Source organism: Chrysemys picta, chromosome 4, assembly GCF_011386835.1.
Source record: "Chrysemys picta bellii isolate R12L10 chromosome 4, ASM1138683v2, whole genome shotgun sequence".
In the NCBI taxonomy this organism is placed as follows: domain Eukaryota; kingdom Metazoa; phylum Chordata; order Testudines; family Emydidae; genus Chrysemys; species Chrysemys picta.
The window spans coordinates 11,538,014-11,565,934 of NC_088794.1; the positions used below are offsets into that span (position 1 = coordinate 11,538,014).

General features: G+C 53.6%; 2 protein-coding genes across 3 annotated transcripts; one reads left to right on the forward strand and one right to left on the reverse strand.

Annotated features, from left to right (window-relative positions):
• Positions 1 to 1,374: 1,374 nt before the first annotated feature.
• Positions 1,375 to 27,887, forward strand: LOC101939359 (glutathione S-transferase Mu 1-like). Of its 2 annotated transcripts, none has more exons than XM_065591351.1 (8): positions 1,375 to 1,901; positions 4,397 to 4,472; positions 7,514 to 7,578; positions 7,793 to 7,874; positions 7,977 to 8,077; positions 8,480 to 8,575; positions 8,673 to 8,783; positions 10,114 to 10,419. In XM_065591351.1, the coding sequence occupies exons 1-8, from the start codon at positions 1,866 to 1,868 to the stop codon at positions 10,207 to 10,209; spliced, it is 663 nt and encodes a 220-aa protein (XP_065447423.1). In that variant the 5' UTR covers positions 1,375 to 1,865; the 3' UTR covers positions 10,210 to 10,419. The 2 variants fall into 2 exon arrangements, with proteins under 2 accessions (XP_065447423.1, XP_065447424.1); XM_065591352.1 differs by lacking the exon at positions 10,114 to 10,419 and adding an exon at positions 27,577 to 27,887 and having other exon boundaries at positions 1,728 to 1,901.
• Positions 13,527 to 25,937, reverse strand: LOC101941015 (glutathione S-transferase 2-like). Its single transcript, XM_065591349.1, has 8 exons — positions 25,778 to 25,937; positions 23,479 to 23,557; positions 17,878 to 17,942; positions 17,320 to 17,401; positions 16,980 to 17,080; positions 16,256 to 16,351; positions 16,022 to 16,132; positions 13,527 to 13,835 (listed from the first exon to the last, which is right to left on the reverse strand). Exons 1-8 carry the CDS (start codon positions 25,811 to 25,813, stop codon positions 13,740 to 13,742), a joined length of 666 nt encoding a protein of 221 aa, XP_065447421.1. The 5' UTR covers positions 25,814 to 25,937; the 3' UTR covers positions 13,527 to 13,739.
• Positions 27,888 to 27,921: the final 34 nt, after the last annotated feature.

The window sequence follows — 27,921 nt, forward strand, 5'->3', positions numbered from 1 at the left end:
TGCCCCCCTGGGGCCCCTACCCCATCCAACCACCCCTTCTCCCTGTCCCCTGACTGCCCCCAGAACCCCTGCCCCTGACTGCCCCCCCCCATCCAATCCCTCCTCTCATTCCTGATGCCCACCGGCTTGAGCTGGGCCATGCCATTGCCACGCACAGCTCAGAGACTGGGTCAGACCTGGCTCTGCAGCTGCGCTGCCCCAGGAGCTCACAGCCGCACCGCGCCGCCCAGAGCATGGTGCTGGCGGAAGAGCAAGAGAGCTGAGGCTGTGGGGGAGGGGGACAGCAGGGGAGGGGATGGGGCAGGACGGTCCCGTGGGCTGTAGTTTGCCCACCTCTGTACTAGAGGACACCATCACACATTTGCTGCTTTGTACACAGAGCCAGTACATTACACAGTGAGTGCCAGTGGTCATGGCAACGTCTGTGACTATATCTCCCTTGCTGAGCAGCATGTGAGCCGGGGGCTCCCTGTGTTTCTTCCTCCAATCTCTTGCAAACTAGGAGTGTTGCCCTTTGTTCCCCACAACGATCATACAACACGGCTTTCCCCTGTGCCTAAACACAAGGGCCAGCTACCCTGACACGAGCATGGAGAACTGGTGACCCCAGAGGGTGAGGGGCCGATGGGGAGCAGCAGGCTGACAGCACAGGAGAAAACCCGGTGTAATGTGGCTAAGGGGTGGGATGGCAGGGGGCCAGAGGAGGTATAGAGGGGAGATGCCCCATATCAGAGCAAGTACAAAGTGATGCTGGTGTGAGGAGGAGAAAACCCTGGAGGACGTAAGTAGGGCCTGGGCCTTTTGGAAACCCTTGCACGGGGAGGGGGAAGGTATCGATTGCCCACCCAGAGTACTGTTCCTGGAGTACTGTGGTGGAAGGATGCCTGCTTGGCCCAATCCCCTATTTGCTCTTGCAGCCGATGCTCAGTGTAACCATGGCTGATGCCCGCGGGCAGTGCCCCTCTCAATTTCAGGAACTCTTTTCATCTTGCATCTCGTGTTTGCAGCACATGGTAGAGATGTCTCCCCAGCTGGGAAGCAGGGGCCTGATTCTGATCATACCCTGGTGTAAATCAGGAGTAACCCCACGGGGCCCCGTTCCTCTCTCACCCAGGTGTAAATCAGGAGTAACTCCATTTAGGTCAGGGGAGCTGCACTGGTGTCAAACTGGGGTGAGTAAGAGGAGACTCGGACCCGTTGTTTTCTGGGAGGATGAGCATGAGCTTATTTTTGGATTAAATCTCTTTGCGGTCCCTTTGCTTAGACCAATATCTCCCGTGAGCGGTTCCAGCCATTTTCCAGCAGGTCCCTCGTCCCTCTCTCTGCACAGGCTCCACCCCAGAGTCCGCCGGGCGGTGCTTCATTTAAAGAGGCACTGCCCGGTTGAAAACAAAACCCGGGCTAGAACAAATCCGGGGCCCGGCCCGTGTGAATAGCACCTCGCACGCGAAACCGCTTTACCCGGGCACCTTCCCTCCCGCAGCGCCAACACCCCGCAACTGGGCTGGGCTTTTGGTCGCTTCTCAGGAGTGCATGTGCCCGGCGCTGCAGCGTCCGCCGGGCAAACCTCTGCCCCGCTGGGAGTGTGTGGAGCGGGGATCGGGGCCTCGCCTAGAGCCGAGCAGCGACACCTGCTTCCCCCGCAATCGCCCGTTCAAATAAAACACCCCTGGGGGCGTGTCTACGGGTTTGGGCGGCGCGGCCCCTTTAAGACCCCCCTCCCCATTGGGTTGTGCTCGGCAGCCGCTCCCATTGCCGGGCAGGTTATAGAGCAGCCGCCGCGCTCCAGTCCCGACTCCCCGACAGACGCAGCCGCTGGAGCAGCCGCGTAAAGCAGCAGGAAAAGCAGCGCAGCGCAGCGCACCATGCCGGTGGTTCTCGGGTACTGGGACATCCGCGGGGTGAGTCCGAGCTGCAGCGCCGGGCACGGGGCGGGGGCTGCTATTTTCATTTCCCCCTGGGCCTGACTCTCTAGCCGAGTGGGGTCATGTCTCTGGAGGCTGCTGACGCTGGGTGGGGGGGACCCTACCAAATTCATGGCCATGAAGAATGTGTCCTTGACTGTGAAATCGGGTCTTGTCTGTGCTTTTAACCTCTACTGATTTCACGGGGGACACCAGCGTTCCTCCAATGGGGGGCCCTGACTCAAAAGGGGGCTGCAGGGCGTCACAAGGTAGCTTGAGGGGTTTGTGATACTGCCACCCTCACTTCTGTGCTGCCTTCAGCGGTGGGTAGCTGGCAAGTGGTGGCTGGTGGCCGGACAACCAGCTCTGAAGGCAGCTCCCCGCCAGCAGCAGTGCAGAAGTAAGGGTGGCAAGACCATACTGTGCCAGCCTCACTTCTGTGCTACTGACTGGCTCTGAAGAAGTACCACAACCCCCCCCCCCCCTCCCACCACACACACACACACAATAACCTTCTAACTTCCCCACACACACACACAACTCCTTGTTGGGTCAGGACCCCTACAATTACAGCATGCTGACACTTCAGATTTAAATCGTTGAAATCATTAAATTTGCCATTTAAAAAAATCCTAGGACTGTGAAATTGATCAAAATGGGCCATGAATTTGGTTGTTCCCTATTGATGGAACCTGCTTGTTAATGATGCCATACAGCCCACCTGCCCCTCCTTGCAGCAAAAGGAGCACGTGGCCCCTGCTGCTTTCCTGCATTGTTTTCAACAGAGCCTTCTGCTGTTGCAAGAGTCTCTGTAGAAAGCACCCAGAAAAACAAAATAAGGGTGCCCCTGTGCTTTGGCCCAGGGCGTCTCTAGGGATCTGTAGGTGGCTCCGGGGCTATGGGACAGGTGTTGGGGAAGTGGCCTGTGTTCATAGGTGGTGAGTTACATGGGCCCATGGTGCCCGTGCTCCATCAATATTTAGGAACGTGGGCCTGGCTCCACCAATGTTTGGGTTTACCGTGCTTTGGGGAGGCCCCCATGCTTCAGGGGGACATAGGGTCCAGGGCAGCCTGGGGGGTTAGTGGGGAGCCTGATGCCGGCAGCAGCGCGCGATTTGGCCCCGGCGCACCCCACTGGCTCCTCGCGTTGCCATGGGCAGGTAGAGGGCCAAAGCCCCTGACTCAAGATTGGAGGTGGGGGGGAATCTCGCTCCATTATCTATTTCCCTTCCCACTCCAAGGGGAAAACGTAGAACAGGGATGGTCCCAAACCACTGGAAAGCAGAAATGGCCTTACACCTGAGCATGCCATCGCCTGCTCCCATGCACATGGTGCCGCGCACTGTAGCCCTCATGCCTTGCACGGTATCCATGTGGGAAGGGCTGGATTGCAAAACGGTTACACTTGCAAGCCCTGTGTGCAGCTGGGGGTGGTAGGTTTTGAGGTTTGGCTGGCACTGGGCACCAAACTGCTCTGCCTGCACTTGTTCGAGCCTGCCTTGGTGGGGAGCTCATAGCGGTTTTGGGGGAGCTGACGTGAATCTGGAGTTGCTTGCCTCCGGGGGCAGGGTGCTGCTCTGGTGGTGGTGAGTTCTAATCCAGCTCCTCTCACTGACTATATGTCCGCAGGCAGGACTGTTGGCCTCATGCAGGGTTATTTCCATTGTTTGAGTACTTGATTTGGCTGGGGCCTGGTCTTCAGGTAATACCCATTGGGCACCCAAAGTTAGAAACCATTCTTTAGAAACTAGATCTTAATCTGTGCCTCAGTTTCCCTACCTGCAAAGATGAGGTGTGTGATGGAAGGGGTGGGGCAAAGGAGACTGACCTGCCTTTTGTATGGGCTAAGATGTCTAAGCACTTGAGGAGGAGTGCTGTAGTGACCCTCACCAGGGAGGGGACTGACGGGTGAAAGAGGAGAAGTCACTGCTCCCTTTCATTGCTGCAACCACAGTGACCCGGCTCCTGAAAGACAAATCACGACCTTTGGCAAAGGAATCTCTTGGGGTTGAATTTCCAGGCTGCTTTTGGGGTGGGCGTGGGGGAGGAGGGACGATGAAGCTTGTTCAGTGAACTCCCTTGAGGCTGAAGAATTACATTAGACCAGGAAGACTCTCACTCCGGCTTGCAGGCTGCCAGTGACTCTTTATCGTGTCTCCTGTGGCTCTTGCAGCACATAATTAAAATACTGATTTAATTATTAACCAATCAGGATGCTTATGCTATGCTTATGCTAGCCAATTGTAGTTGCTGAATTAATACTTGCACTGTGATTTTGCTGTGAGAAGAATATAAGCTGTAGATATTTCCTGCCATACTGTTTTAAATATGAATATATAGTACTATAGTAAATGAAATGAGGAGTTCACACCCTTGTGGCTCTTCTGGGTAAAGCTGATGGTAACTTGACTCCTGTAGCCTGAGGTCGGAATCCCCCTGCTCTGATGCTAATACTTGCAGGCTCTCATGTTGCCCTGGTCTTCTCCCTGCAGCTTGCCCACTCCATCCGACTGCTGCTGGAATACACGGGCACCGCGTACGAGGACAAGATGTACAGCTGTGGGGAAGGTGAGTGGTGCAGGCAGGGAGCAAAGCTAGCCCTCCCCGGCTCATTGAGTGGAAAGTGTTCTGAGGGGCCAGGAACGGCTCGTTTGTGTAGGAGCTCTGCTCCCAGCTCTGCGGAGACACCCCTTTCCCTTGCCAGGCGAAAGGCTCTAGTGAGCCTGCTGGTGGCTGTGAGGGCCTCTTGCCTGGCTGACTTGGACTAGTCACAGCTCTGTGCAGTCTGAGTCTCCAGGGAGCAAAGGGCTTCCTGGTCCCTACAAGAAATTCTTAGCATGAATCTCCTTCAGTGGAGTGCCATGCATTCTAGAGGGTCATGTGCTGCCGCATGCTGACCTGGTGTTTGATGGGGTAATGTTTACACTAAGGAAGTAGGGAAGGGATCCCACAGTTCTTGGCTGTTGGACTGGTATCTGACAAACCATGCCGTCAGAGCTGGATTAACCAACATACCAATGAGGCCTGAGCCAGCCTAGGGCTGCTAATCTGCCAGTGTCTGGCTGTTAGACCTAGCCACTAGGAAATTTAGAGTTAACTCTTCATTCATTCATTTCAGGACTGTGTCCTGTCTTACCAGTCTGCTCAAACACCTGCTCCTAGCTCTCAGCAAATCCCACTGCACTGGATTCTCTAGAATCTAATTTAGTGAGTGTGCTAATAGTTGGTCTTTAAAGACAGCTAGAAAACTACCTGTTGCAAGGACCATTTCCCATAACAAACTCACAAGAAAGTTGCATGCTCGTTATCTTGGGCTTTTAATCCTCCATCCCTGGCATGTGCTCTCTGGTTTCTCTTGGTGCCTGAGTGCTTTCAGCATAAAGGGAATTGCTCCAGATGACCTCCCCAAATATCTTTGCTGCTCTTGTGAGGCAGTTCAGCATCTAAACACTTGTTACCAGTGGCTTAGGCTATTGCTACCATGGAGAAGCCCCCCATTTTATCCTGCACCAGCAGTTAGGTGTTGTGACAGGGTCAGACCAGATGGCTACAGGAGAGTGATAGAAGGCAGATATATTTGCCCCAGATTAAGTAGGTCTCTTTTCCCTGGATAAGGTAACAGGGAAGGTTCCAGAACAATCAGGAACTTTCTGGAAACAATTAAAGCAGACAGGCTGATTAGAACACCTGCAGCCAATCAAGAAGCTGCTAGAATCAGTTAAGGCAGGCTAATCAGGGCACCAGTTTGTGGTGTGGGTGTAAGGAGCTGGGAGTGAGAGGATGTGCTGCTGGAGGACTGAGGAGTATAAGCATTAACAGACATCAAGAAGAAGGTCCTGTGGTGAGGATAAAGAAGGTGTTGGGAGGAGGCCATGGGGAAGTAGCCCAGGGAATTGTAGCTGTTGTGCAGCTGTTCCAGGAGGCACTATAGACAGCTGCAGTCCACAGGGCCCTGGGCTGGAACCCAGAGGGGGGGCCTGGGTTCCCCCCAAACCTCCCAATTGAGCTGGACCGTGGGTTCTACCAGAGGGGAAGGTCTCTGGGCTGTTCCCCAACTCACATGGTAAATCTCTGAGGCAAGAAAATCCGCCAATAAGCGCAGGACCCACCAAGATAGAGGAGGAACTTTGTCACAGTGTATATGTTCTGACCTCCTCATTGCATGTAGCTCTAATAGCATCTGTCAGCTGTAGTCCATGCTACCGTTTAGCATCTGTTGCATGCAGCAATACAATCTTAGGTTGGGATCCTGTAGGATCAGGGGAAGTGACGTTGGGTTGGTTCACTCTTCAGGGGTGGGACAGAACTTGGTACTGCTGACCTCCAGGGTGACCAGTGAAGCTGGGTCATTACCCCCGAGTGCTCCGCTGAGCACCAGTAGTAATTTAGGGTATGTCACCCTGCGAAATGTGTTTGCCTGGGCTGGCTAATTCTGGTTAAGGCAGTTGTAGTTCTAATGTAAGGTAGCAGGTAGACTTAAACACCAGATTCCCCTCTAGTCTTTGTCTTTGGTCAACAGGTTAAAACTACAACTGCCATGTCTGTGGTCATTAGGATTTTAACTTGTGGTAAGGACACTTTCTCTTGGTGTGAAAACACTGTTAGAATTTGGCCAGGGCATGAGAACACTAACTCTTGTCACCACATTCTGCCAAGCTGAAACCACAGAGGAAGACCAACTAGATTGAGAACACCCTGCATTGTGCCCTAACATGTTGCAGAGGGTTGTGGTGAGCTGAAGGGACTGCCCCATCTCACCTGAGGGGCAGTAAGTGTGCATGGATCACTGCTCTTATTGGCCAAATAAAAGACCCAGTACGCTGAGAGGTTTTGTACTCAACACTGCCCTCTAGAAACCAAGAAGGCTTATTTCCTCTTACCTGGTGTAGGCTCCTTTAACCTGTATTCCCAGCAGGTGTAGTTCCACACTGATTACAGCTCGCTGGTGTTATCCAGGCCAGAGTTTTTGGACACACTGCAAGTTGAATGGGCTGACAGTGGACTTTGAGTCTATTATTTACAACTCTGTCAATAACTTAACAGGGTGGACTCAAGTTAATTGGCAGCCGACTCAAATTACAACAGGTCCTGAAACTGTGCACCTGTTCTAAAGAAAGCTGCACCTGTTTTAACTTTGGGTGCAGTTTTTTTTAAACTGGCTTAGCTATACTGGTGTGAAGGGCTGTGTAGACCCTTTTTTATTTCAGTTCAGACCAGGCTTGTAGTTAGGTGTATTTCATTTTAGCATGACTTAAAACCAGAGTAAAGGGGAGCCACACAGCTTTTTGCACCAGTTTAACCTTCACCAGGTTAGAAATTTCCCCTTAATTTAAACCAAAGCAGCCTTCTTGTGTAGACGTGGCTACTTGATGACTGGGAGAGAGCTGGCCTGGAAGGATTCCGGCTCAGGCCCTCTTTGACTTAGGACCTGATTTTCAAGAGTGCTGGACCCCTGGTATGTTCTCCGCCTTCAGTGAGCTGATGTTGGTCAACACCATGGAGAATCTGCATCACAAGTGTGTGCCATGCTGCCCCAAGATGCTAAGGGGAGGAATTAGGTGGATGTGTTGGCATTGGCCTGGGATCTACCCTCTCTGTTCTCCTTCCAGCTCCGGACTATGACAAAAGCCAGTGGATTAAGGAGAAGGAGAAGCTGGGACTGGATTTCCCAAATGTATGTAGAGTTACTCTGGGTGGGTGGGTGGGCAGGTCCTTCCTTGGGGTGTGGTGGGTTTGGGAGTTTCACTGATTAAGATGGATTCTGGGTGGGGACCAATGCTGGGGTATCGGTGGGGTTCTTGTGCAGAAGTAGCAGGGAGGGGGGAGTGTGGGAGCCGGAGAAGTGGGAAGAGCTTGCTTACTAACCTTGCCTCTGACTGCCCTTCCAGCTGCCCTACCTCATCGATGGCAAGACCAAGCTCACGCAGAGCAATGCCATCCTCCGGTACATCGCGCGCAAGCACAAGTTGTGTGAGTATCGGTGGGGGGAGGTCTGGGCCTCACTAATGATCAAGGGGCCGGGATTTGGCTGGGTAGCTGCCGGTGAGCATTCTGACATTTGTTGTCTCCCAGGTGGCGAGACGGAGGAGGAGATGCTGCGAGTGGACATGCTGGAGAACCAGGCCATGGATTTCCGTATGAGCCTTGTAATGATCTGCTACAATCCTGACTTTGTGAGTTCATCCATGCTGTCCTGGGGGCTGCAACAAGACCTTGTTGATTTCAGGACCAATCCCACTCCAATACGATGCTATTGGCACACACAGCATTTTCCATACTAGATTGGGTCCATTTAGCTGGTATTCTGCTTCTGGCCCAATACTGAATCCTTCAGGGGCAGGTGAATAATGGTCTGAGTCACTTGCATAATGCTGTACCGGGGGAATTCCTTCCTGGCCCTCACAGGTGACCTGCCCTGAAACATGATACTGCTCCCCCTTAGATCCCTATTATGACAATGGCAAACTCCAGGTGCCCTTCCCACTACAAGAATTTACTGTACATTGGGTGGGTACAGGGTTGCCTTGGTCTAATCCACAGCTGTCTCTGAAATCTTTCCCTCTTCCTCTCTGCAGGAGAAACTGAAGCCTGGCTACTTGGAGCAGTTGCCTGGGAAGCTGAAGCTGTTCTCTCAGTTCCTGGGGAAGAGGAAGTGGTTTGCTGGGGAGAAGGTACATGGTGGGGGTGTGATTGGGGGAGGGGCATGGGAACAGACTCGACTGCCCTGTGTCACTTCTCTCTCTCTTTCTCTCTCTCTCCTCTCTCCAGATCACTTTTGTTGACTTTGTCATGTACGACATCCTGGACCAGAACCGCATGTTTGAGCCCAAGTGCCTGGATCAGTTCCAAAACCTGAAGGATTTTCTTGCCCGCTTTGAGGTGAGGTTTGCCCTGACTCCTGTAATGCACTGCTCTGGTTATTCAGGGACAGCCCAGCTGCAAACATTAACTCCTTTGCAGAGAACTGGGCAACAGGCAAAGAATTTCGTTTGCTAACAGATACAGCAGCTGCCAGAGCTATTGCTAACAAGTACTTGTTAGTGCTTCTGGTGGTAATGGAGATGTCAGACTGCCCCCCTCTGGCACCAGTAGGGCAGACAACTCTGGAGGGAGTGAAGTCCTCTTTGCTCTGTAACCACACAGGTTTTTCCCCTCCCAGTGCCCTGTAGATTTGCTTCAGCCCTGACTGAGGCCTTCCTCTGAGAGAGTGAGAGAGAGTCGTCTCTCTCCTTGGCCATGTATCTGATGGGCTCTCTGCTGGCCTCTGAGGGACTGGCTCCCTCCTTCTCTAATGGAGAGGTAGCCACATCTTGGTGTCCCGCTTGCTTGGTGATCTTGGCAGACACTCTTCGGGTGGCACTGGCAAGCTGGGATGGGACACTCCTATCCTGTGAGCCCTCCTAAGCAATGTCTCGTGGGATTCCCAAAGCACACTCGCTCCTGTTCTACTCTGTCCTTGCTCTGTATCTTGTTGGCCGTGAGCTGCTGCGGAAATGGCTGAAGTGGCAGGCACTGGTTCCGGGTGGAAATAGGTGCTGGGACAGAAAGGAAGCAAAAGCCGTACTTGCCATGAGTAGTTTTCTATATTATCCCAGCCTGACTCCTGCCATAGCTTCAGTGAAGCAAGAGAGGGTCCTTGTATGTGGATCGGGGCAATGGGCCAGTCTCCAGTCTGCCAAGGTACAAGGTAGTATCCGGGAGCTGGGTATGGATTCCTAACTTTGGCCTGGGCCAGGGCCAGAGCAGAGAGCAGCAATGGGGCTGCTCTAACCTGTGGCAGGAGGCAACAGTCCTTAAAGGATCATATCACAATTGGGGATGTGCTCTGGCCACTCCTGCCCTAGGGACTGTAGGGAGGAGGTACAGGAGCCAACTGTGCACTCAGGGGATCACCACTATTCAGTGCTGGGGGAAACTCTAGCTAGATGAGGGTGTGGCCACTCCTTGAGCAGCGCAAAGGAAGTAGGGCAGAAAACATCCCACCATGCCAGCAGGTATAACTGGTTCCTCAGGGACTTGCTAGATATCACACTGATCAGACTCCTGACCGGGGGATGTGGGGGTCCCCCTTTGGTGTGGCCCAGAAGAGTCTTCATGTTCATGTTTCACGGGGTTGAGGCTGTGTTGTGAGGTGGTTTGGGAAGCAGACTGTCTCCCTCTGCTCAGGGCTCTTCATCTGCTCTCTCCTTTCTCCCCCCCCACCCCCAAGGCCCTGGAGAAGGTCGCAGCCTACATGAGCTCTAGTCGATTCATGAAGACTCCCGTCAACAACAGGATGGCCAAATGGAGCAACCAGAAGAAGTAGATCTGTGTGGAAGGGAGGGGCTGGAGAGGAATAATCCAGAGCCCCCACTTGCTGTTTGTGTACGGACTCCCTCAGATCGGATGTTGTGAGGGGGTGGACAGTGGAAGATGTTAAGTGGCGGCTTCAGTGAATTGCTCTGTGGAACAATCACTAACCGTGTGTAGTGACCCTACTCGGAAATGACCAGCCAATAAACGTTTAGTAATTGCACAATGGCTCCCTCGTGCTGAGTTGCCGTAGCCTCCCTGGAGGAAACCAGCCTCTCCAGTGCTGCCTCTTCCCCACGTCTGTTCAGTTAACCGAGCTGGGAATAGCCAAGTACCCAGCACCACATCACATCTCCTACGGGGCATCAAGACCAAATCCTGCTTTGGCTTTGATGCCTCTGCAGTTGTCAGTGGAGTGGCGCAGGTGGAACTTCCCCCAACCCCTGGCCTGAGACTCAGGTGGTGCTGGTCAGTGTTGCTTAGTGGATTTAGAGGGCTGCTGTTACTGTAGATTCCCTTCAAGGGAAGAGGCTCTGGCCTGTTTCCCATTCCATCCTCGGTGGTGCTTAAAAGCCCTGTCTCCTGGCAACCAATTACAGGTACTTTCCTTGGGTGACCTACCCTGGCCTGTGGGGGAGTGATGCTCCAGGCTGGGTTGCCATGGCCCTGGCAACTCAAGGACCAGTAATCAGGGCTGGCTTTAGCAAGAGGGGGGCCCGATTGCTGGGGGTGGGGCTTGCAGCAAGCCCCACCCCAGGAATCGAGTCTCACTCCGGCTGTGTTCGCTGGGCTGGGGTCGGGCCCAGAGCCCCTTGGCCGCTGGAGCCGAAGCCGAGCCGAAGCCAGGGGGCAAACCCACGGTGCTGCAGGGCAGAGGTTTGCATGGCGGACGCTGCAGCGCCGGGCACATGCACTCCTGAGAAGCGACCAAAAGCACAGCCCAGCCCGGTTGCGGGGTGTTGGCGCTGCGGGAGGGAAGGTGCCCGGGTAAAGCGGTTTCGCGTGCAAGGTGCTATTCCCAGGGGCCGGGCCCTGGATTCGTTCTAGCCTGGGTTTTGTTTTCAACCGGGCAGTGCCTCTTTAAATGAAGCACCGCCCAGCGGACTCTGGGGTGGAGCCTGTGCAGAGAGAGGGACCCGCTGGAAAATGGCTGGAACCGCTCATGGGAGATATTGGCCTAAGCAAAGGGACCGCAAAGAGATATAATCCAAAGCAAAGCTCATGCTCATCCTCCCAGAAAACAACAGGTCCGTGTGCTGCAAACACGAGATGCAAGATGAAGAAAAGAGTTCCTGAAATTGAGAGGGGCACTGCCCGCGGGCATCAGCCACGGTTGCACTGAGCATCGACCGCAAGGGCAAAGAGGGGATTGGGCCGAGCTGGCATCCTTCCAACACAGTACTCCAGGAACAGTACTCTGGGTGGGCAATAGATACCTTCCCCCTCCCCGTGCAAGGGTTTCCAAAAGGCCCAGGCCCTACTTACGTCCTCCAGGGTTTTCTCCTCCTCACACCAGCATCACTTTGTACTTGCTCTGATATGGGGCATCTCCCCTCTATACCTCCACTTGCCCTCTGGCCCCCTGCCATCCCACCCCTTAGCCACATTACAGCAGGTTTTTTTCTGTGCTGTCAGCCTGCTGCTCCCCATCGGCCCCTCACCCTCTGGGGTCACCAGTTCTCCATGCTGGTGTCAGGGTAGCTGGCCCTTGTGTTTAGGCACAGGGGAAAGCCGTGTTGTGTGATCGTTGTGGGGAACAAAGGGCAACACTCCTAGTTTGCAAGAGATTGGAGGAAGAAACACAGGGAGCCCCCGGCTCACATGCTGCTCAGCAAGGGAGATATAGTCACAGACGTTGCCATGACCACTGGCACTCACTGTGTAATGTACTGGCTCTGTGTACAAAGAAGCAAATGTGTGATGGTGTCCTCTAGTACAGAGGTGGGCAAACTACAGCCCGCGGGACCGTCCTGCCCCAGCCCTCCCCTGCTGTCCCCCCTCTCCCACAGCCTCAGCTCTCTTGCTCTTCCGCCGGCACCATGCTCTGGGCGGCGCGACGGGGCTGTGAGCTCCTGGGGCAGCGCAGCTGCAGAGCCAGGTCTGACCCAGTCTCTGAGCTGTGCGTGGCAATGGCGTGGCCCAGCTCAAGCCGGTGGGCATCAGGAATGAGAGGAGGGATTGGATGGGGGGGGCAGTCAGGGGACAGGGGTTCTGGGGGCAGTCAGGGGACAGGGAGAAGGGGTGGTTGGATGGGGTAGGGGCCCCACGGGGGCAGATAGGAGGTGGGGACCGGGCCACAACCCCCTCCCCTAACCGGCCCTCCATACAATTTATGAAACCCGATGCGGCCCTCAGGCCAAAAAGTTTGCCCGCCCCTGAGGTAGATAAAGGCCCTATTACATCTGCCAGCTAAAGGAGATCTGCTTTAGCTTACACAGCAGAGGCCTGTGGCTTTAGAGATTGACAGGCCAGGGATTTACATAAGCCTCAAAACCTCCACCCCATTGGAACGACTGGGTCCCTCTCTGCTACTCTCCACTACTGCCCTGGGGTTCTTTGCGGTTGCACAAATCCAGACTACGTCTCCCTAAACCTGCTCCCAGCCCATACCAGCACTGCATTACTTGCTCTCTCAGCTGTGTGCAACAGTGCTTTGGGACCAAGCTTCCAGACAGCTCCGCTCTGCTGTAGGCACCTCAATGGAGGGGCCAGACTGAGTTCTCTTGGGGATCTGGCCCTCTGTGTCAGAACAGGGGCTGCAGGGCGCAGCACACTTACAAACCTGATTGGGTGCATCCAGCTTCCTCTCCCCTCTACTTGGCTGAGCTGTCCTGTCGGAGGGGAGGATGGTGATTTAATTAGTACCTTGATTATGCATTGGATAGGACATCAGGGCTTTCTCACGCTGGCCCCCAGGAACTAGCCAACTTCTTACATATCTAGTCACAAAAGGGAAATCTTCCGTCCCCTCTGAAACATGATCTTCTTTCTGCGTGTGTGATCACAAGCTGGTGTGTGGGGGGTGCTCCAGGAGAGAGCAGGTTTAAGGGGAGGGGAGAATTATCTTTCTGTTTATATTTTCATATGCACAGGGGCTCAAAGGAGTGGTAGGTGCTCAACACCTCTGAAATTCAGAGCCCTTTGTCAAAGAGCCACTTGGCCATCTGAAGAGCACCAATGGAAGCAGGAACTGGCCTGCATGCTGGGATAAATGCTGAAAGTCAGAAGAGGTTTAAAAGTAGAACTAAGGGTCTCCTAATCAGAACTCCCTAGAGATCTATTTTTAAAAAACAAACAGAAACCAGGAAAGTCAATAAGCTGAGACGACTATACAGTCACCAAAATGTTCTCATTAGCCAGTAATCGCAGCTAGCTCAGTGGGAAGGATTACAACAGGGCTTGCGGATTTCAGCTATTACTGATTTGCTGTGTAATGGGACTTTGCAAGCTAGAGGGGTTCCAGGGGTCTCCGTCTCCTTCTCAGATGCTGTAGTGGGTCAATGCCAAGAGAGTTGTTTGACATTTGCTGAGCTCCACTTGAGCCTACTCCTTTTTGTTGCTCCATTGGGCAGTTCTCCAGAAAATGGGAGTCTTCATGGAGCGGCTAGAACTCAGGTAGGCAGCGATCTTCTCCAGGGCCTACAGGGAAAGCAAAAGAAGATCCATCAACGTAAAGAGACATCATCAGCTCCTCACATGCCCCCTACCCATCATCACGGCCAGAAATTCAACGTGGGCCACAGCCAAACAGGTGCTTGGGAATCGCTCCCCATTGCAAACCAGAAAGGCGCGCAGCCACCTCTTATCAGACATTCCTATGGCCCAGTTCTTCTGGAGGACCCAGAGTCTGATCCAAAGTTTGCTGAAATCAGTGGGAGCCTTGACACAGACTTCAAAAGGCTTTGGATCAGGCCCCAAGGATGTGATTTTTCAAAGCTGCTGACACTCACCGCTCCGCTCGATTTCACTCGGCACTTCAGAAAGCCAGGCCCTTACGTTGCCGAGCTGCTCTAGGTTTAGGAGCAGATAAAGCACTTTCTAAAAGCAGGAAGTCCTGTAACTTCTCAAACCTCCATCTCTCAAAACAGTTTGTCCGGTTCCAAACTCAGTCTGCTCTTCAAAATCTCCTCTGCCCAAGAACCAAGCTTGAGAAATTCAGGACTGTAATGATGTGCACTTGCAATATATTATTCAGCTACTAGGTGACTATTAGAATTCTTTGAAGGGGTCAACAAACATGTGGACAAGGGGGATCCAGTGGACATAGTGTACTTAGATTTCCAGAAAGCCTTTGACAAGGTCCCTCACCAAAGGCTCTTATGTAAATTAAGCTGCCATAAGATAAAAGGGAAGGTCCTTTCATGGATTGAGAACTGGTTAAAAGACAGGGAACAAAGGGTAGGAATTAATGGTAAATTCTCAGAATGGAGAGGGGTAACTAGTGGTGTTCCCCAAGGGTCAGTCCTCGGACCGATCCTATTCAATTTATTCATAAATGATCTGGAGAAAGGGATAAACAGTGAGGTGGCAAAGTTTGCAGATGATACTAAACTGCTAAAGATAGTTAAGTCCAAAGCAGACTGTGAAGAACTTCAAAAAGATCTCACAAAACTAAGTGATTGGGCAACAAAATGGCAAATGAAATTTCATGTGGATAAATGTAAAGTAATGCACATTGGAAAAAATAACCCCAACTATACATACAATATGATGGGGGCTAATTTAGCTACAACAAGTCAGGGAAAAGATCTTGGAGTCATTGTGGAATGATGTTAGGAATCATTAAAAAGGGGATAGAGAATAAGACTGAGAATATATTATTGCCCTTATATAAATCGATGGTACGCCCTCATCTCGAATACTGCGTACAGATGTGGTCTCCTCATCTCAAAAAAGATATACTGGCACTAGAAAAGATTCAAAAAAGGGCAACTAAAATGATTAGGGGTTTGGAACGGGTCCCATATGAGGAGAGATTAAAGAGGCTAGGACTCTTCAGCTTGGAAAAGAGGAGACTAAGGGGGGATATGATAGAGGTATATAAAATCATGAGTAATGTGGAGAAAGTGGAGAGGGAAAAGTTATTTACTTATTCCCATAATACAAGAACTAGGGGTCATCAAATGAAATTAATAGGCAGCAGGTTTGAAACAAATAAAAGGAAGTTCTTCACGCAGCGCACAGTCAACTTGCGGAACTCCTTACCTGAGGAGGTTGTGAAGGCTAGGACTATAACAGAGTTTAAAAGAGAACTGGATTAATTCATGGTGGTTAAGTCCATTAATGACTATGAGCCAGGACGGGTAAGGAATGGTGTTCCTAGCCTGTCTGTCTGTCAGAGGGTGGAGATGGCTGGCAGGAGAGAGATCACTTGATCATTGCCTGTTAGGTTCACTCCCTCTGGGGCACCTGGCATTGGCCACTGTCGGTAGACAGGATACTGGGCTAGATGGACCTTTGGTCTGACCCGGTACGGCCTTTCTTATGTTCTTATGACTATGTGCTGTTCACCAGTTCCCTGTCTGGAGCTCTTCACAAGGGAGACAGTGCTGGAACTTGAGCTGTGTGGAAACTTGTTTGTGTGTGATTGTCTTCTATAATGAACACCTCCTGTTTAAGGTGAACTCCGATTCCATATATTGTGAAAAGGACCAAGAGATGGGTTATTGTTTTGACAAGATAAAGGGTGCAGAAGGCTTAGAATGGAAACCATCTATCAACCTTAATTGGGAAAAGTAACTTGACCAAGGGTCACATACTGCAGACCCTGCAGAACTGGAGATCCAGAGAGCAGCATGTCACAGGGGAGTCAGGGCCAAGCTCACCTCAAATCGGTCAAGAAAATCCTTCAGATTCTTTAGTTGATCCAGGCACTTGGGCGCGAACATGCGGTGCTGATCCAGGATGTCGTACGCGAGGAAGTCGACATAGGTGAGCTTGGAAATTAGAATGAAAATAAGCAGAGCGTCAGATCAGAACCATCCCGATCTGCACTTCCCATCTCTGGCCTCTCTTTAACATGGAGCAGCTATGTCCTCAGTCCCTGTCTAGCGACATACCTTCTCCCCAGCAAACCACTTCCGGACCCCCAGGAACTGGGAGAACAGCTTCAGCTTCCCGGGCAGCTGCTCCAAGTACTCCGGCTTCAGTTTCTCCTGCAGAAGGGAAAATAGAAGCAAGGGAGCTGTGGGTCAAATCCTCGCAATCCCCACCACCCCGGAGCAACTCAGCGTTCCGGCTTTCTAAGGTGGCCCAAGGCAGTGATGGGGGTAATTCAGTCCCAACTTTTGGGGCATAAACTGATCATCTGAAGGGATCTCCCATCCCAGACACTCTCCTCCCTCCCATGCCAACATCAGGTAACTAGTCTGGTGCATGATAGAAATTATTCACCTTCCTTTGAAGGAAGAGGCTGTGGCTAAAGAGGAGCCGTAATAGACTTCACAGACTGGTCTGCTCTGACACATAATCCCTGACCAATTCCACCTCTCTCTGTCTGTGAGGCAGCGTGGGATGGGGGAACAGGCAGTGTTGAATCTAGGGAGGGCTCAAATTCTATCTTACCTCTGCTACTGGTTTACTGTGAGACCTCAGGCAAGTCACATCACTTCTCTCTCCCCCACCTCTGTAAAATGGGGATAACTACTCTTCTGCCCAGGTAATTAATGGAGGCTTGTAAGGTCTGGATTATATCTACACCTGTTAACCTCATGTGACCCTCCTGAGTCATCTCTTCCACTCCAGCTATGACCCACAACCCCAGGGGAGCAGGGATGCACTCACGAAGTCAGGGTTGTAGCAGATCCTTGCAAAGGCAAGGCGGAAATCCATCACCTGGTTCTCCAGCATGTCCACTCTCTGTATCTCCTCCTCACTCTCGCCAGCTGGGAGCCAGAAAACACACAGGGGCAGAAAGGCTCAGCAACCATGGTTTAAATCTCAACTAGCCTCTAAGGGCTTGTCTTCACTGGGGGGAACTGACCAGCCCAGCTATTCTGGAATGACCTAGGTCTTCTAGACTAATGGCCCAGCACTTTTACTCTGGACTGGGGACCTATTCCAGAGGAGCTGTTCCAGTCAAGTTCCCCGTGCAGACAAGCCTTCGACTTGCAGCAATACTCACCCATCTTGTGTTTGCGCGCTACGTAGCGGAGGATAGCATTGCTCTGGGTGAGCTTGGTCTGGCCGTCAATGAGATAGGGGAGCTGGGAGGGCAAAGAGAGGATGTCAGGGGATAAGTTCTCCCCACCCATTTATCCTACTCCTGGAGGGCACCGCAGCCACCAAGCTACTTGTGCCTCCTAGTCGGCGGGAGGTCAAAGAGCAGAGCTCAGTGTCTCATGAGCAGGCCCTGCACTTTTTGACTCTGCTTGGGGGAGCAGGTGGACAGCAGGGCCCCAGATTCACTGTTCAGTGCCTAGCATTTAACCTTATAGCCATGCACAACCACCGATCACACTCAGGCTAGGCACGGCCACGTGCTCGCTGCTGCAACGACAGCAAGGCCTGAGTCTCCTGCACCAGCCAAGGGGGCACTGGAGAGCTGGGAGCCCTTCCCCAGCCAACGGCCTGGCTCCACCTCAGAGCCAGCCGTGAAAGCTGCTAGTCTCCAACCACTTCCCTCTCTGACCCTGTCCTCCCCAGCGACACATGGGGAACGGCAAAGGAGGCTGCTACGTACGTTCGGGAAATCCAGCCCCAGCTTATCTTTCTCGTTAGTCCATTGGCTTGTATCATAATCAGGACCTGGAGATAAAGAACAGGATGGTAAGTCCTATGGCATGAACACCTGCCCCCCCACTGCATTTCCCTCACCACCAACCCTCCAATCCCATCCCACTGCATCTCCTAATCTACATCACCTCCCCACCACTGCATCTCCCACCCCACTCCCTACACCCACTCACTGCATCCCAACCATCACTGCTACCCCACAAACACCCACCGCACTGCATCTCTCCCCTGCCACCCTCACCGCACCCACCCACTGCATCTCCCTCCCCACACCCACACACTGCATCTCCCACCCCACTCCCCACACCCACTCACTGCATCCCAACCATCACTGCTACCCCACAAACACCCACCGCACTGCATCTCTCCCCTGCCACCCTCACCGCACCCACCCACTGCATCTCCCTCCCCACACCCACACACTGCATCTCCCACCCCACTCCCCACACCCACTCACTGCATCCCAACCCCTCCACTGCATCTCCAACCACCACTGCTACCCCACAAACACCCACCGCACTGCATATCTCCCCTGCCACCCTCACCACACCCACTCACTGCATCCCAACCATCACTGGTACCCCACAAACACCCACCGCACTGCATCTCTCCCCTGCCACCCTCACCGCACCCACCGCATCTCCCTCCCCACACCTACACACTGCATCTCCAACCCCACTCCCCACACCCACACACTGCATCCCAACCCCTCCACTGCATCTCTAACCAGCAATGCCACCGCACAAACACCCACTCCTCTGCATCTCTCCCCTGCCACCCACACACTCACTGTGTCCCTTTCCCTCCCATCCTCTTCACCCCCCACCCTACATCAACAGTGACTGGTGGTAGAACTGGAGATTGAGTCCCCTGCTCTCTCCCTCTCCCCACACCCCAGGAGCTGAGGGGAGAGGGCCCTGGCTCACCTCCAACCAACACTGCTCCAAGTCCAGGGCTGGAAGAAGACTTAGGTCCCCAGGCTGGCCCCTTTGCACCACTCTAGCAGCAGGAAAGGGCCAGAACCCAGACAGAGCTTCCCACCACCCTTGGACAGCCCTATCCCTGGGGCAGCAGGTTTGTATAATTTTTGGTGGAGTCTAGAATGGGTCCAAGTGCCCGCCACCACCTGCCTAAGGCTCTGGCAGGGAGTTTGGGTGCGGGCTCTGGGCTGGGGTAGGGGGTTGGGGTGCAGGAGGGGGTGTGGGCTCTGGGAGGGAGTTTGGGTGCAGAGGGGGATTTGGGCTCTGGGAGAGTTTGGGTGCAGGCTCAGGGCTGGGGCAGGGGTGCGGGAGAGGGTGAGGGGTCTGGTGCTTACCTCAGGCAGCTCCCGAAAGTGACCCGCACACCCCTCTGGCAGCGGCTCCTAGGAGGGGAGGCCAGGGGTCTCTGTGCATCGCTGCCCACAAGCACCGCCCCCACAGTTCCCGGCCAATGGAAGCTGCAGAGTCGGTGCTCGGGGCAGGGGCAGCACGTGGAGACCACCACCCCGGGGCCGTGGGGCCATGCCAGCTGCTTCCAGGAGTGGCAAGGACCGAGGCCAGGCAGGAAGGTGCCTTAGCCCCTCTACACTGCCAGTGGTGGTGGCGGCAGCGGCCGGGGCCCTCCAGGCTCTTTTAAATCACCTGGGGGCAGCAGGCAGGGCCGGAGGAGAGACCCAGCCCCGAACACTGGTGGAGCATGGACACCACGGACCCTGAATATTCCTGGAGCACGGGCACCATAGACCCATACAACTCGGCACCCGTGCCCTATACCACACTTCTGCTCAGCTCCTGGCATGGGGCATGCCTGTTCTGACATAGCAGAGCAGCCACTCAAGGCCGTGGTAGCTTACAGCACCCCCCTGGGCTGCTCTAACACTGGGCCAGGCCACGTTGAAAGCCACCTGTGTTCCCCCTCCCATTCCTGAGCTGTGCCATTCCGGACATGCAGCTTGGCATCTGGGCCTAGAAAAAACAGGGAAAAGCCTCAGCACATCCAAGCATGAAGGAGCAGCGCTGCAGCAATCGATACTTAACGGCCACAATTTTCACCACTGGCCTCTGATGTTAGATGCCAAACCTGGCCACGGGCGCCTGATTTTCAGAAGCACCGAGCACCGCCTGCTCCCATCGAAATCCCTTGGAGTTGCAGCTGCTCGGTGCCCCTGAGGAAAGCCAAGCTGCTCATTTACGTGGCTAACATCAAGCCCCCACATCTGATCCTTTCGGCCAACACTCCCACCCACGCTGGCCTCTCGTTCCCAGACGGTGCCGTTTACCGACCTTGCAGAAACATCATGAAACGGCTCAGTGCCAAGGCTAGACACCATGAGCACAATATGGTGTTTATTACTGGAGTGCCTGAGGCCGGCTGAGAACAAGGTGCTGGGTGCCAGACAAACACAGAATCAAAGACCGTTCCTGCCGGGAAGCCCGTCTCTAATGAGATGGTCCAGTAGTTAAGAGCATGAACCTGGGGATTTGGGAGACTGAAGTTCAAATCTCTGCTCTGCCATACACTTCCTGGGTTCCCGTGGGGAAATCACGAAGCCGCTCAGAGCCTGAGTTCCCCAGCTGTAAAACCGGGATCCGAGACTAACCGCACTTTCCTACCACAACTGGGGGATTGTGAGGCTAAATACAGTAAAAACTGTGAGGTGCTCAGATGCTACCACCTATCCTAGGGGCCTATATGGCTATGCTTTGTGTCTGGATTTAACCGCTTCCCTGCTGGCCCGGGTCCCCTTTACAATCAGGCAGGGCGCACGCAAACCGCAATGATATGAAATCCTCCCACTTCCGTTTGACACAGGGTGATAAGCAAAGCGTCAGTGGCCATGTGCAATCTGGCTTCGTTTATCAGTGCTCAAAGGTCTGTTTACCTGCAGGTGCCATGCTGGCTATGAAATAAACGTGCGGCAAATCCATCCCCACTAGTGCAGCCTGAACTGGGATATAAGCCCGGGGTCCTCCAACCCCGGGGACACAGGGTCTGTTTGCAGTGCAATCTAGGGGTGTAATTGCAGCACATGTAGACACACCCGAGCCAGCTTTGATCTGGATAGTGCAGGTACCGATAGCAGTGAAGCTGTGTCAGCACGGGCCAGCTGCCCAAGTACATACCCGGGGTCCCAGGTGAACTTGTAGAGCCGGCACTGCTATTGGCATGCAAGCTAGCTAGAGGCACATGCTGCAGTTACACCTCCAACTGCAATGTAGACAGACCCTGAGAGGATTTACTGGGAGGGCAGGGAGAGTATAAACCCAGCAGAATCAGGGGGGAGGGGCAGGGCACGAGTTCCTGAGAATACTCATAGGCCCCCAGGGGCCACTGACTCTGATACAAACCTAAGGTCTTATCCTCAGCTTCTGTAAATCCAGGCAGATCCATTTACACCAGCTGAGAATCTCCCTCTCCCCAGCCATGAAAGGCAGGAATTGTAATTCTTACGGTCTTTAATCAAGACAAATGATGCTATTGCTTGGGACAAGCACCTCCTGGTATAGGTTCCAGCCAGGGTCCCGAGTCCCAGCCAGAGGATCGGCTCTGGGATTGTCCGCAGTATAAGGACAATCTGCCGGAACTGGAGTTCCTTGTCCAGTGCACCGCTAGTTCTTTCCCATAAAGAGAGTACAGTCTAGTGGTTAGAGCACAGGCTTGGTGTGAGGACACCTGGGTTCCACTCCCAGCTCTGTCACTCACTCATCGGGGCTTGGTCATCACTGCAAGAAAGGGTGTTTTTACACTGCGATAGCTGTCTCGATGTAAAATTCTGGTGGGGCCAAGGCACTGCGGTTCTTACCTTGATGTGGCTCAGTGGTTCTCAACCGCAGACCGCTTGCAGCCCAATCAGCACAGAGTTGCGGCCCATGTGCCATCCTCAGGGCCATACAGGTAGCACTGGGATGTGGTACACAATGATAAACAGGATGAGAACCACTGATGTAGCCGATTGATAGGGTAGACCTCAACTAGCTGCATCCAGGTAAAAACTCCAGTCTCTTGTCTCCACCATGAGTTTACAGAGAGAGAAATAACTACAAACATCTTTTTGCAGTGAGGACAAAGCCGGGGTGACCTTAACGCAAAGTCACTCACCCTTTCTGAGTCTCAGTCGAAAGGGGAATTTTACTTTCGTGGTGCCCTGGGAAGTTGTGAGGTAGAATTTTATCGTGATTCTAAAGGGATAGAAATGTGCAATGTCATTGTAAAGCTGCACTTTCTGCTCGGGGAGAACGTGTTGCTTTGAGACAGCTGGGGTTTCTTATCGCTCACTGTGACAAAGAGCAGCCCCGTGACCTTCAGAATCATATAACCAAATCTCGGGGTGCATGACTCAGCAAAAAACCCCAACAAGGTGGGAAATTCGTCCAAGGCAAGAGAGTCACAGAGTCTCTCTGCAGCCATGGAAGAGTTAAGCCAAGCCCCTGGGAGAGCAGAGATAGGAAGTGGCTGTTACAAAGCTGCCTTCTAGAAACAGGCTGGCCAGGGTTGAGCAATGCTCCCAGCTCCCATGGACTCCAACTGGCGTTGGGCCCCTCAAAGTCTGTCCCTTCCAGCAGCAGAAAGGCCAGCTCCGGACAGAGGGCACTGTCTTAATATAGGGCAGATCCCTGCTCTCGCTGAAAGCAATGGGAGTTCTGCTCTCAACTGCCACAGGAGCAGGACCGGGCCCTGTAAGCAACAGCAAATAGAAGCCGATACAGGCCCGGTAGAACCAGACCTTGGAGGAGGAGTGACCTAAGGCAGGAGGGAGAAGAGGGTCTGAACCTCCTCCCCATTAATGCAGAGGGGCTGTACAGCCGGCCCTCCGGAACTGACCTCGCTAGCTGACTAATCCACACACCCCATCCCCAGACAGAGAGAAAAAGGCAGTTTCTAACACAGCTGCTGAAACCTGAGCACCTCCAGGGAGCTCATTGCTAACAAAAAGAACAGGAGTACTTGTGGCACCTTAGAGACTAACAAATTTAACAGCGAGTCTAAGGTTACAGCCTGCTCAGAACTAGTTTCTACCACAGCCCTGCAGAGTTGTCCTGGTTAATTTCAGGGGTGGCAGCAAAAGCTGCTGTTCTCCTGCCTGGTGTGATCTGCAAACTGCAACTTGATAGATTTTTGCAGTGGAAAAAATCTGGCCCGAGTCAATGATTTCCTTGCAATTTCCAGCTGCGATCTGGGCTTGATCCAACATCAGCCTCTCTATTGCCTTCAACAAGCTTAGACCCTAATTGAAGGGCCTGCTCTAAGGTGACTCAGGAGCCAAGATGCCATGTGAACAAGGGCACCATTCAGTGCTGTTAAAGGACCTGGACACTTATTGCTATTTAACACTGTTGAGCATAGATCTTAAAACACCCCTTAGCCCTAACGATAACAGCGCACCCCTCTCTCACAATATGAGGTTGGTATAGACCCAACCACTTCTGTATCCCTCCCCAACACCAGTTCTGATCTCCACACAGGTTCCCTGCCAAGACTGCAAAAGACAATGCACCTTGCAAGTGCCCGTCTCACGCTCCACAGGGCAAGGCAGCCCGGGGCGCAATCTCCACCCATGACACCTTACCTTCCCCACTGGGGCTGTATTGCTTGTCCTCATAGGGAGTGTCCGTGTATTCCAACAGCAGTCGGATGGCGTGAGCAAGCTGAAAAGAGGAGCACGAGAGCATTTATATCCCAGGATCCCTCCAGTTCCATTGGGCGAGCCCAGAGCTTGCCCATCTCCGAGAAAGCAAGATAAATTGACCTTCCTCCCAATTCTGCTCACAGCTGCTGGAGCCCAGGACTATACACAGATCATGCGTGATGGCTTCTACCTTAGCCAACGCACCACACAGGGGATTGAACCAGGGAACCTCCATCGCTCAGACTGGAAGGCCAGAAGGGACCATCATGATAGTCTAGTCTGACTTCCTGCACATCGCAGGACACAGAACCTCCCCCACCCACTCCTCTAATAGACCCCTAGCCTCTGGCTGAGTAACTGAACTCCTCAAATCATGATTTAAAGACTTCAAATTACCAAGAATCCACCATTGACACTAGTTTAAGCTTGCAAGTGACCCGCGCTGCAGAGGAAGGTAAAAAAAACAAAAACAAAAAAAACGCAGGGTCTCTGCTAATCTGACCTGGGGGGAAATTCCTTCCTGCCCCCAAATATGGTGATCTGTTGAACCCTGAGTATGTGGGCAAGACTCACCAGTCAGACACCTGGGAAAGAATCCTCTGGGGTAACTCAGAGCCCTCCCCATCGAGTGTCCCGTCTCCAGCCATTGGGGATTTTTGCTACTAGCAGTCACAGACGGGCCACATGTCATTGTAGCCCGATGCATCCTAGGACTGCATTAGCCTTTTTCACAGCCACATCAGGTCAGGGGCTCCTAGGCATCCTGTGATCAAGCAATTTACTCAGGTCTTTTGGCTTTTCTGTTGCTTCCAACAGATACATCCCCATCTTATCGCAAATATTCCTGTTGTTAGTGCCTACATTCATGACTCTGCACTTTGCACTATTAAATTTCATCCCATTTCTATTCCTCCAGTTTTCCAGGTTCTCCAGATCTTCCTGTGCGATATTCCGGTCCTCCTCCATATTGGCAATACCTCCCGCTTTTTGTGCCAAGGTCATGAATGAAAACGTTAAATAAGATTGGACCGAAGACCGATCCCTCAGTGGAACGCCCCTAGTAACCTCCCTCCAGCCTGGCAGTTCACCTTTCAGTGTGACCTGTTCTAATCTCCCCTTTAACCAGTTCTTTATCCACCTTTCAGTTCTCATATTAATCCCCATCTTTCTCCAATTTAATGAATAATTTCCCATGTGGGACTGTAAAAGCACAAGCTAAAGTTCTAACAGACTCAAATCCACCATAGAGCGCACACCATATGTGCGAGGGGAGACCGAGAACACACCTGCCCCACGGCATTACACATGCTCGTGGGAGTTTCAGTAGCCTGAGTTAGGAACCCTGCATTGCACTGTGGACCCAAAGAGGGCTTTTCTTGCTGAGACCACGCGGCAACTAATGCAACTAATGCAAAATTGCAATGGGGCTCCTGACCTCCAAGCCACCAGCCACTGGGGGGACTACACCCACCAATGACATGCCTCCCCTCCCCCCAGACATCTGCTGTTGGGAAACAAAACTTTTACAGAGTTACAAATAAAGTGCCCAGTCAGGGCCTGGCAGTGAGACGGGTCCATCATAGTTTCACTGCAGAAAGGGGCAGGGGCCAGGAGTGTGTAGGGCTTTCTGCAGGGACGCATCATGGGCATTGGCTGCCGGGCAGGGACGACTTTCCCCCAGCCCCACCCTTGGGGAAGGGATAAAGGTGGGGGACGGACACTTTCACGTGATGGGGCCCTGCTCTCCTAGGGCTCACAGCTGAATTGTCAACTGGCCTGCTTGCGAGAGCCATCCCCCTACCCCAGGCAAATCTTGGCTACCATGACATGTGACCCCAAGCAAACCTGATAGAGCCAACCCATACATTCCCCTACAGAGACCTCCCCCACAGCTGGGAGGCCGCCTGCCCCACTCCTGCACCCTCCCCCATAGCTAGGGCTGCCTGCCCCACTCCTGCACCCTTCCCCCATAGCTGGAGGGCCGCCTGCCCCTCTCCTGCAGTCCCGCCCCTCCCCCATAGCTGGGAGGCTGTGTGCCCCACTCCTGCACCCTTCCCCCATAGCTGGGGGGCCGCCTGCCCCTCTCCTGCACCCTCCCCTATAGCTAGGGCTGCCTGCCCCTCTCCTGCCGCCCCTCCCCCATAGCTGGGGGGCCGCCTGCCCCACTCCTTTACCCCTCCCCCATAGGTGGGGGGCCGCCTGCCCCACTCCGCGCTGGCCCGGCGCTGCCCGCACTCACCCCGCGGACGTCCCAGTACCCTAGAGTGACCCCCATGCTGCCCCTGCGCTCCGGTCTCGCCGCGGTTCGATGCGCTCGAGTGGGGCTGCGGGGAGCGGAGATCCGAGCTTCCGCCCTGGAATCCGGTTACTTGCCTGTCAGGCCAAACTCGCTTCCCCAGTTCCTGGGCGATCGCGGGGGGCGGATCCTGAGCGCTGCGGACCCCACCTGTTAACCCTGCCCTGGCTGTCTGCACTCCTGCAGCCCCGCAGACCCCTCGCCTGTGCCCCCCAGCCCCTGCCTGCCTCCCGGGGGGACCGACCCCCCACTATCTCTGGGGGCCTTGGAGGTTAATTTAGCTCATTGCTGAGCTGGCTGCTCCCTGCAGTGTTATGCCCTGGTGCTAGCCAACCTGCGGAACTCCCTGCAGCAGGACGGCGCTCTCTCTCCATCATGTACTGGGCGGTCAGTGGGGCAGTGTCTGTTGGGGGGAGGGGTTGACTTGGCAGGACTCTGACCTGTTGTGACTGACCTTTCCTTTCCTGGTCACCTCGGCCCCTTCATTCACACCCTGCCCATCCGGCTTTGGGCAGTAGCTTTGCTCGGATCAGCTGGGTGCAGAAAATAGAGTCTCAGGAGGCAGCTCTGGTGACCAAACCTGCAAAGTCTCTTACAGGCCAAATCTGGGCTTTCTGGGCCAGAGCGTAGCAGGAATGCTTGGCATGCACAAGCCAAGTTGGCTCGGCAGGATCTGGCAGGCCACCCTGGATCGGGGCAGAGTTTTCCCCTCTCTGCCCGCCCCTATGTTTCCACCCAGGGTGGGAGCTGGCCAGAGATACCAACCCCTCACACCCATTGTACGCATTGTTGGAGGGTTTGTTTGTGGCTCTGGCATCCATAACCACTGCCCCCTTTCCTATCACAGACAGGGGGACAGTGGGGAGACTGGGACCAGAGAAGAGGGGGCACTGCAGGCACTAGGTCCTTACCTCCTGCTGAAAAGGGCCTTAGTGTAGCGGTCGAAGGAATAAGGTGGTTTGGAGCCCCTGAGACGGCTTTTTGTTACTTGTTCATTTCTGTTGGGTCCGTATTGAAGGTGTGGGCGCACCAGGGATTCATATAGAGGCATTATGATATTTTCTGTTTTATTATCTATCCCTTTCCTAATGGTTCCCAACATTGTGTTCACTTTTTTCACTGCTGCTGCACATTGAGTTATGACCGCTTCAGTGAAGCAAGAGCGGGTCCTTGTATGTGGATCGGGGCAATGGGCCAGTCTCCAGTCTGCCAAGGTACAAGGTAGTATCCGGGAGCTGGTTCTGGATTCCTAACTTTGGCCTGGGCCAGGGCCAGAGCAGAGAGCAGCAATGGGGCTGCTCTAACCTGTGGCAGGAGGCAACAGTCCCTAAAGGATTATATTACAACTGGGGATGTGCTCTGGCCACTCCTGCCCTGGGGACTGGAGGGAGGAGGTACAGGAGCCAACTGTGCACTCAGGGGATCACCACTATTCAGTGCTGGGGGAAACCCTAGCTAGATGAGGGTGTGGCCACTCCTTGAGCAGCACAAAGGAAGTAGGGCAGAAAACATCCCACCATGCCAGCAGGTATAACTGGTTCCTCAGGGACTTGCTAGACATCCCACTGATCAGACTCCTGACTGGGGGATGTGGAGGACCCCCTTTGGTGTGGCCCAGAAGAGGCGTCATGTTCATGTTTCAGGGGGTTGAGGCTGTGTTGTGAGGTGGTTTGGGAAGCAGACTGTCTCCCCTCTGCTCAGGGCTCTTCATCTGCTCTCTCCTTTCTCTCCCGCCCCCCCAGGCCCTGGAGAAGGTCGCAGCCTACATGAGCTCTAGCCGCTTCATGAAGACTCCCGTCAACAACAGGATGGCCAAATGAAGCAACCAGAAGAAGTAGATCTGTGTGGAAGGGAGGGGCTGGAGAGGAATAATCCAGAGCCCCCACTTGCTGTTTGTGTACGGACTCCCTCAGATCAGATGTTGTGAGGGGGTGGACAGTTGAAGATGTTAAGTGGCAGCTTCAGTGAATTGCTCTGTGGAACAATCACTAACCGTGTGTAGTGACCCTACTCGGAAATGACCAGCCAATAAACGTTTAGTAATTGCACAATGGCTCCCTCGTGCTGAGTTGCCGTAGCCTCCCTGG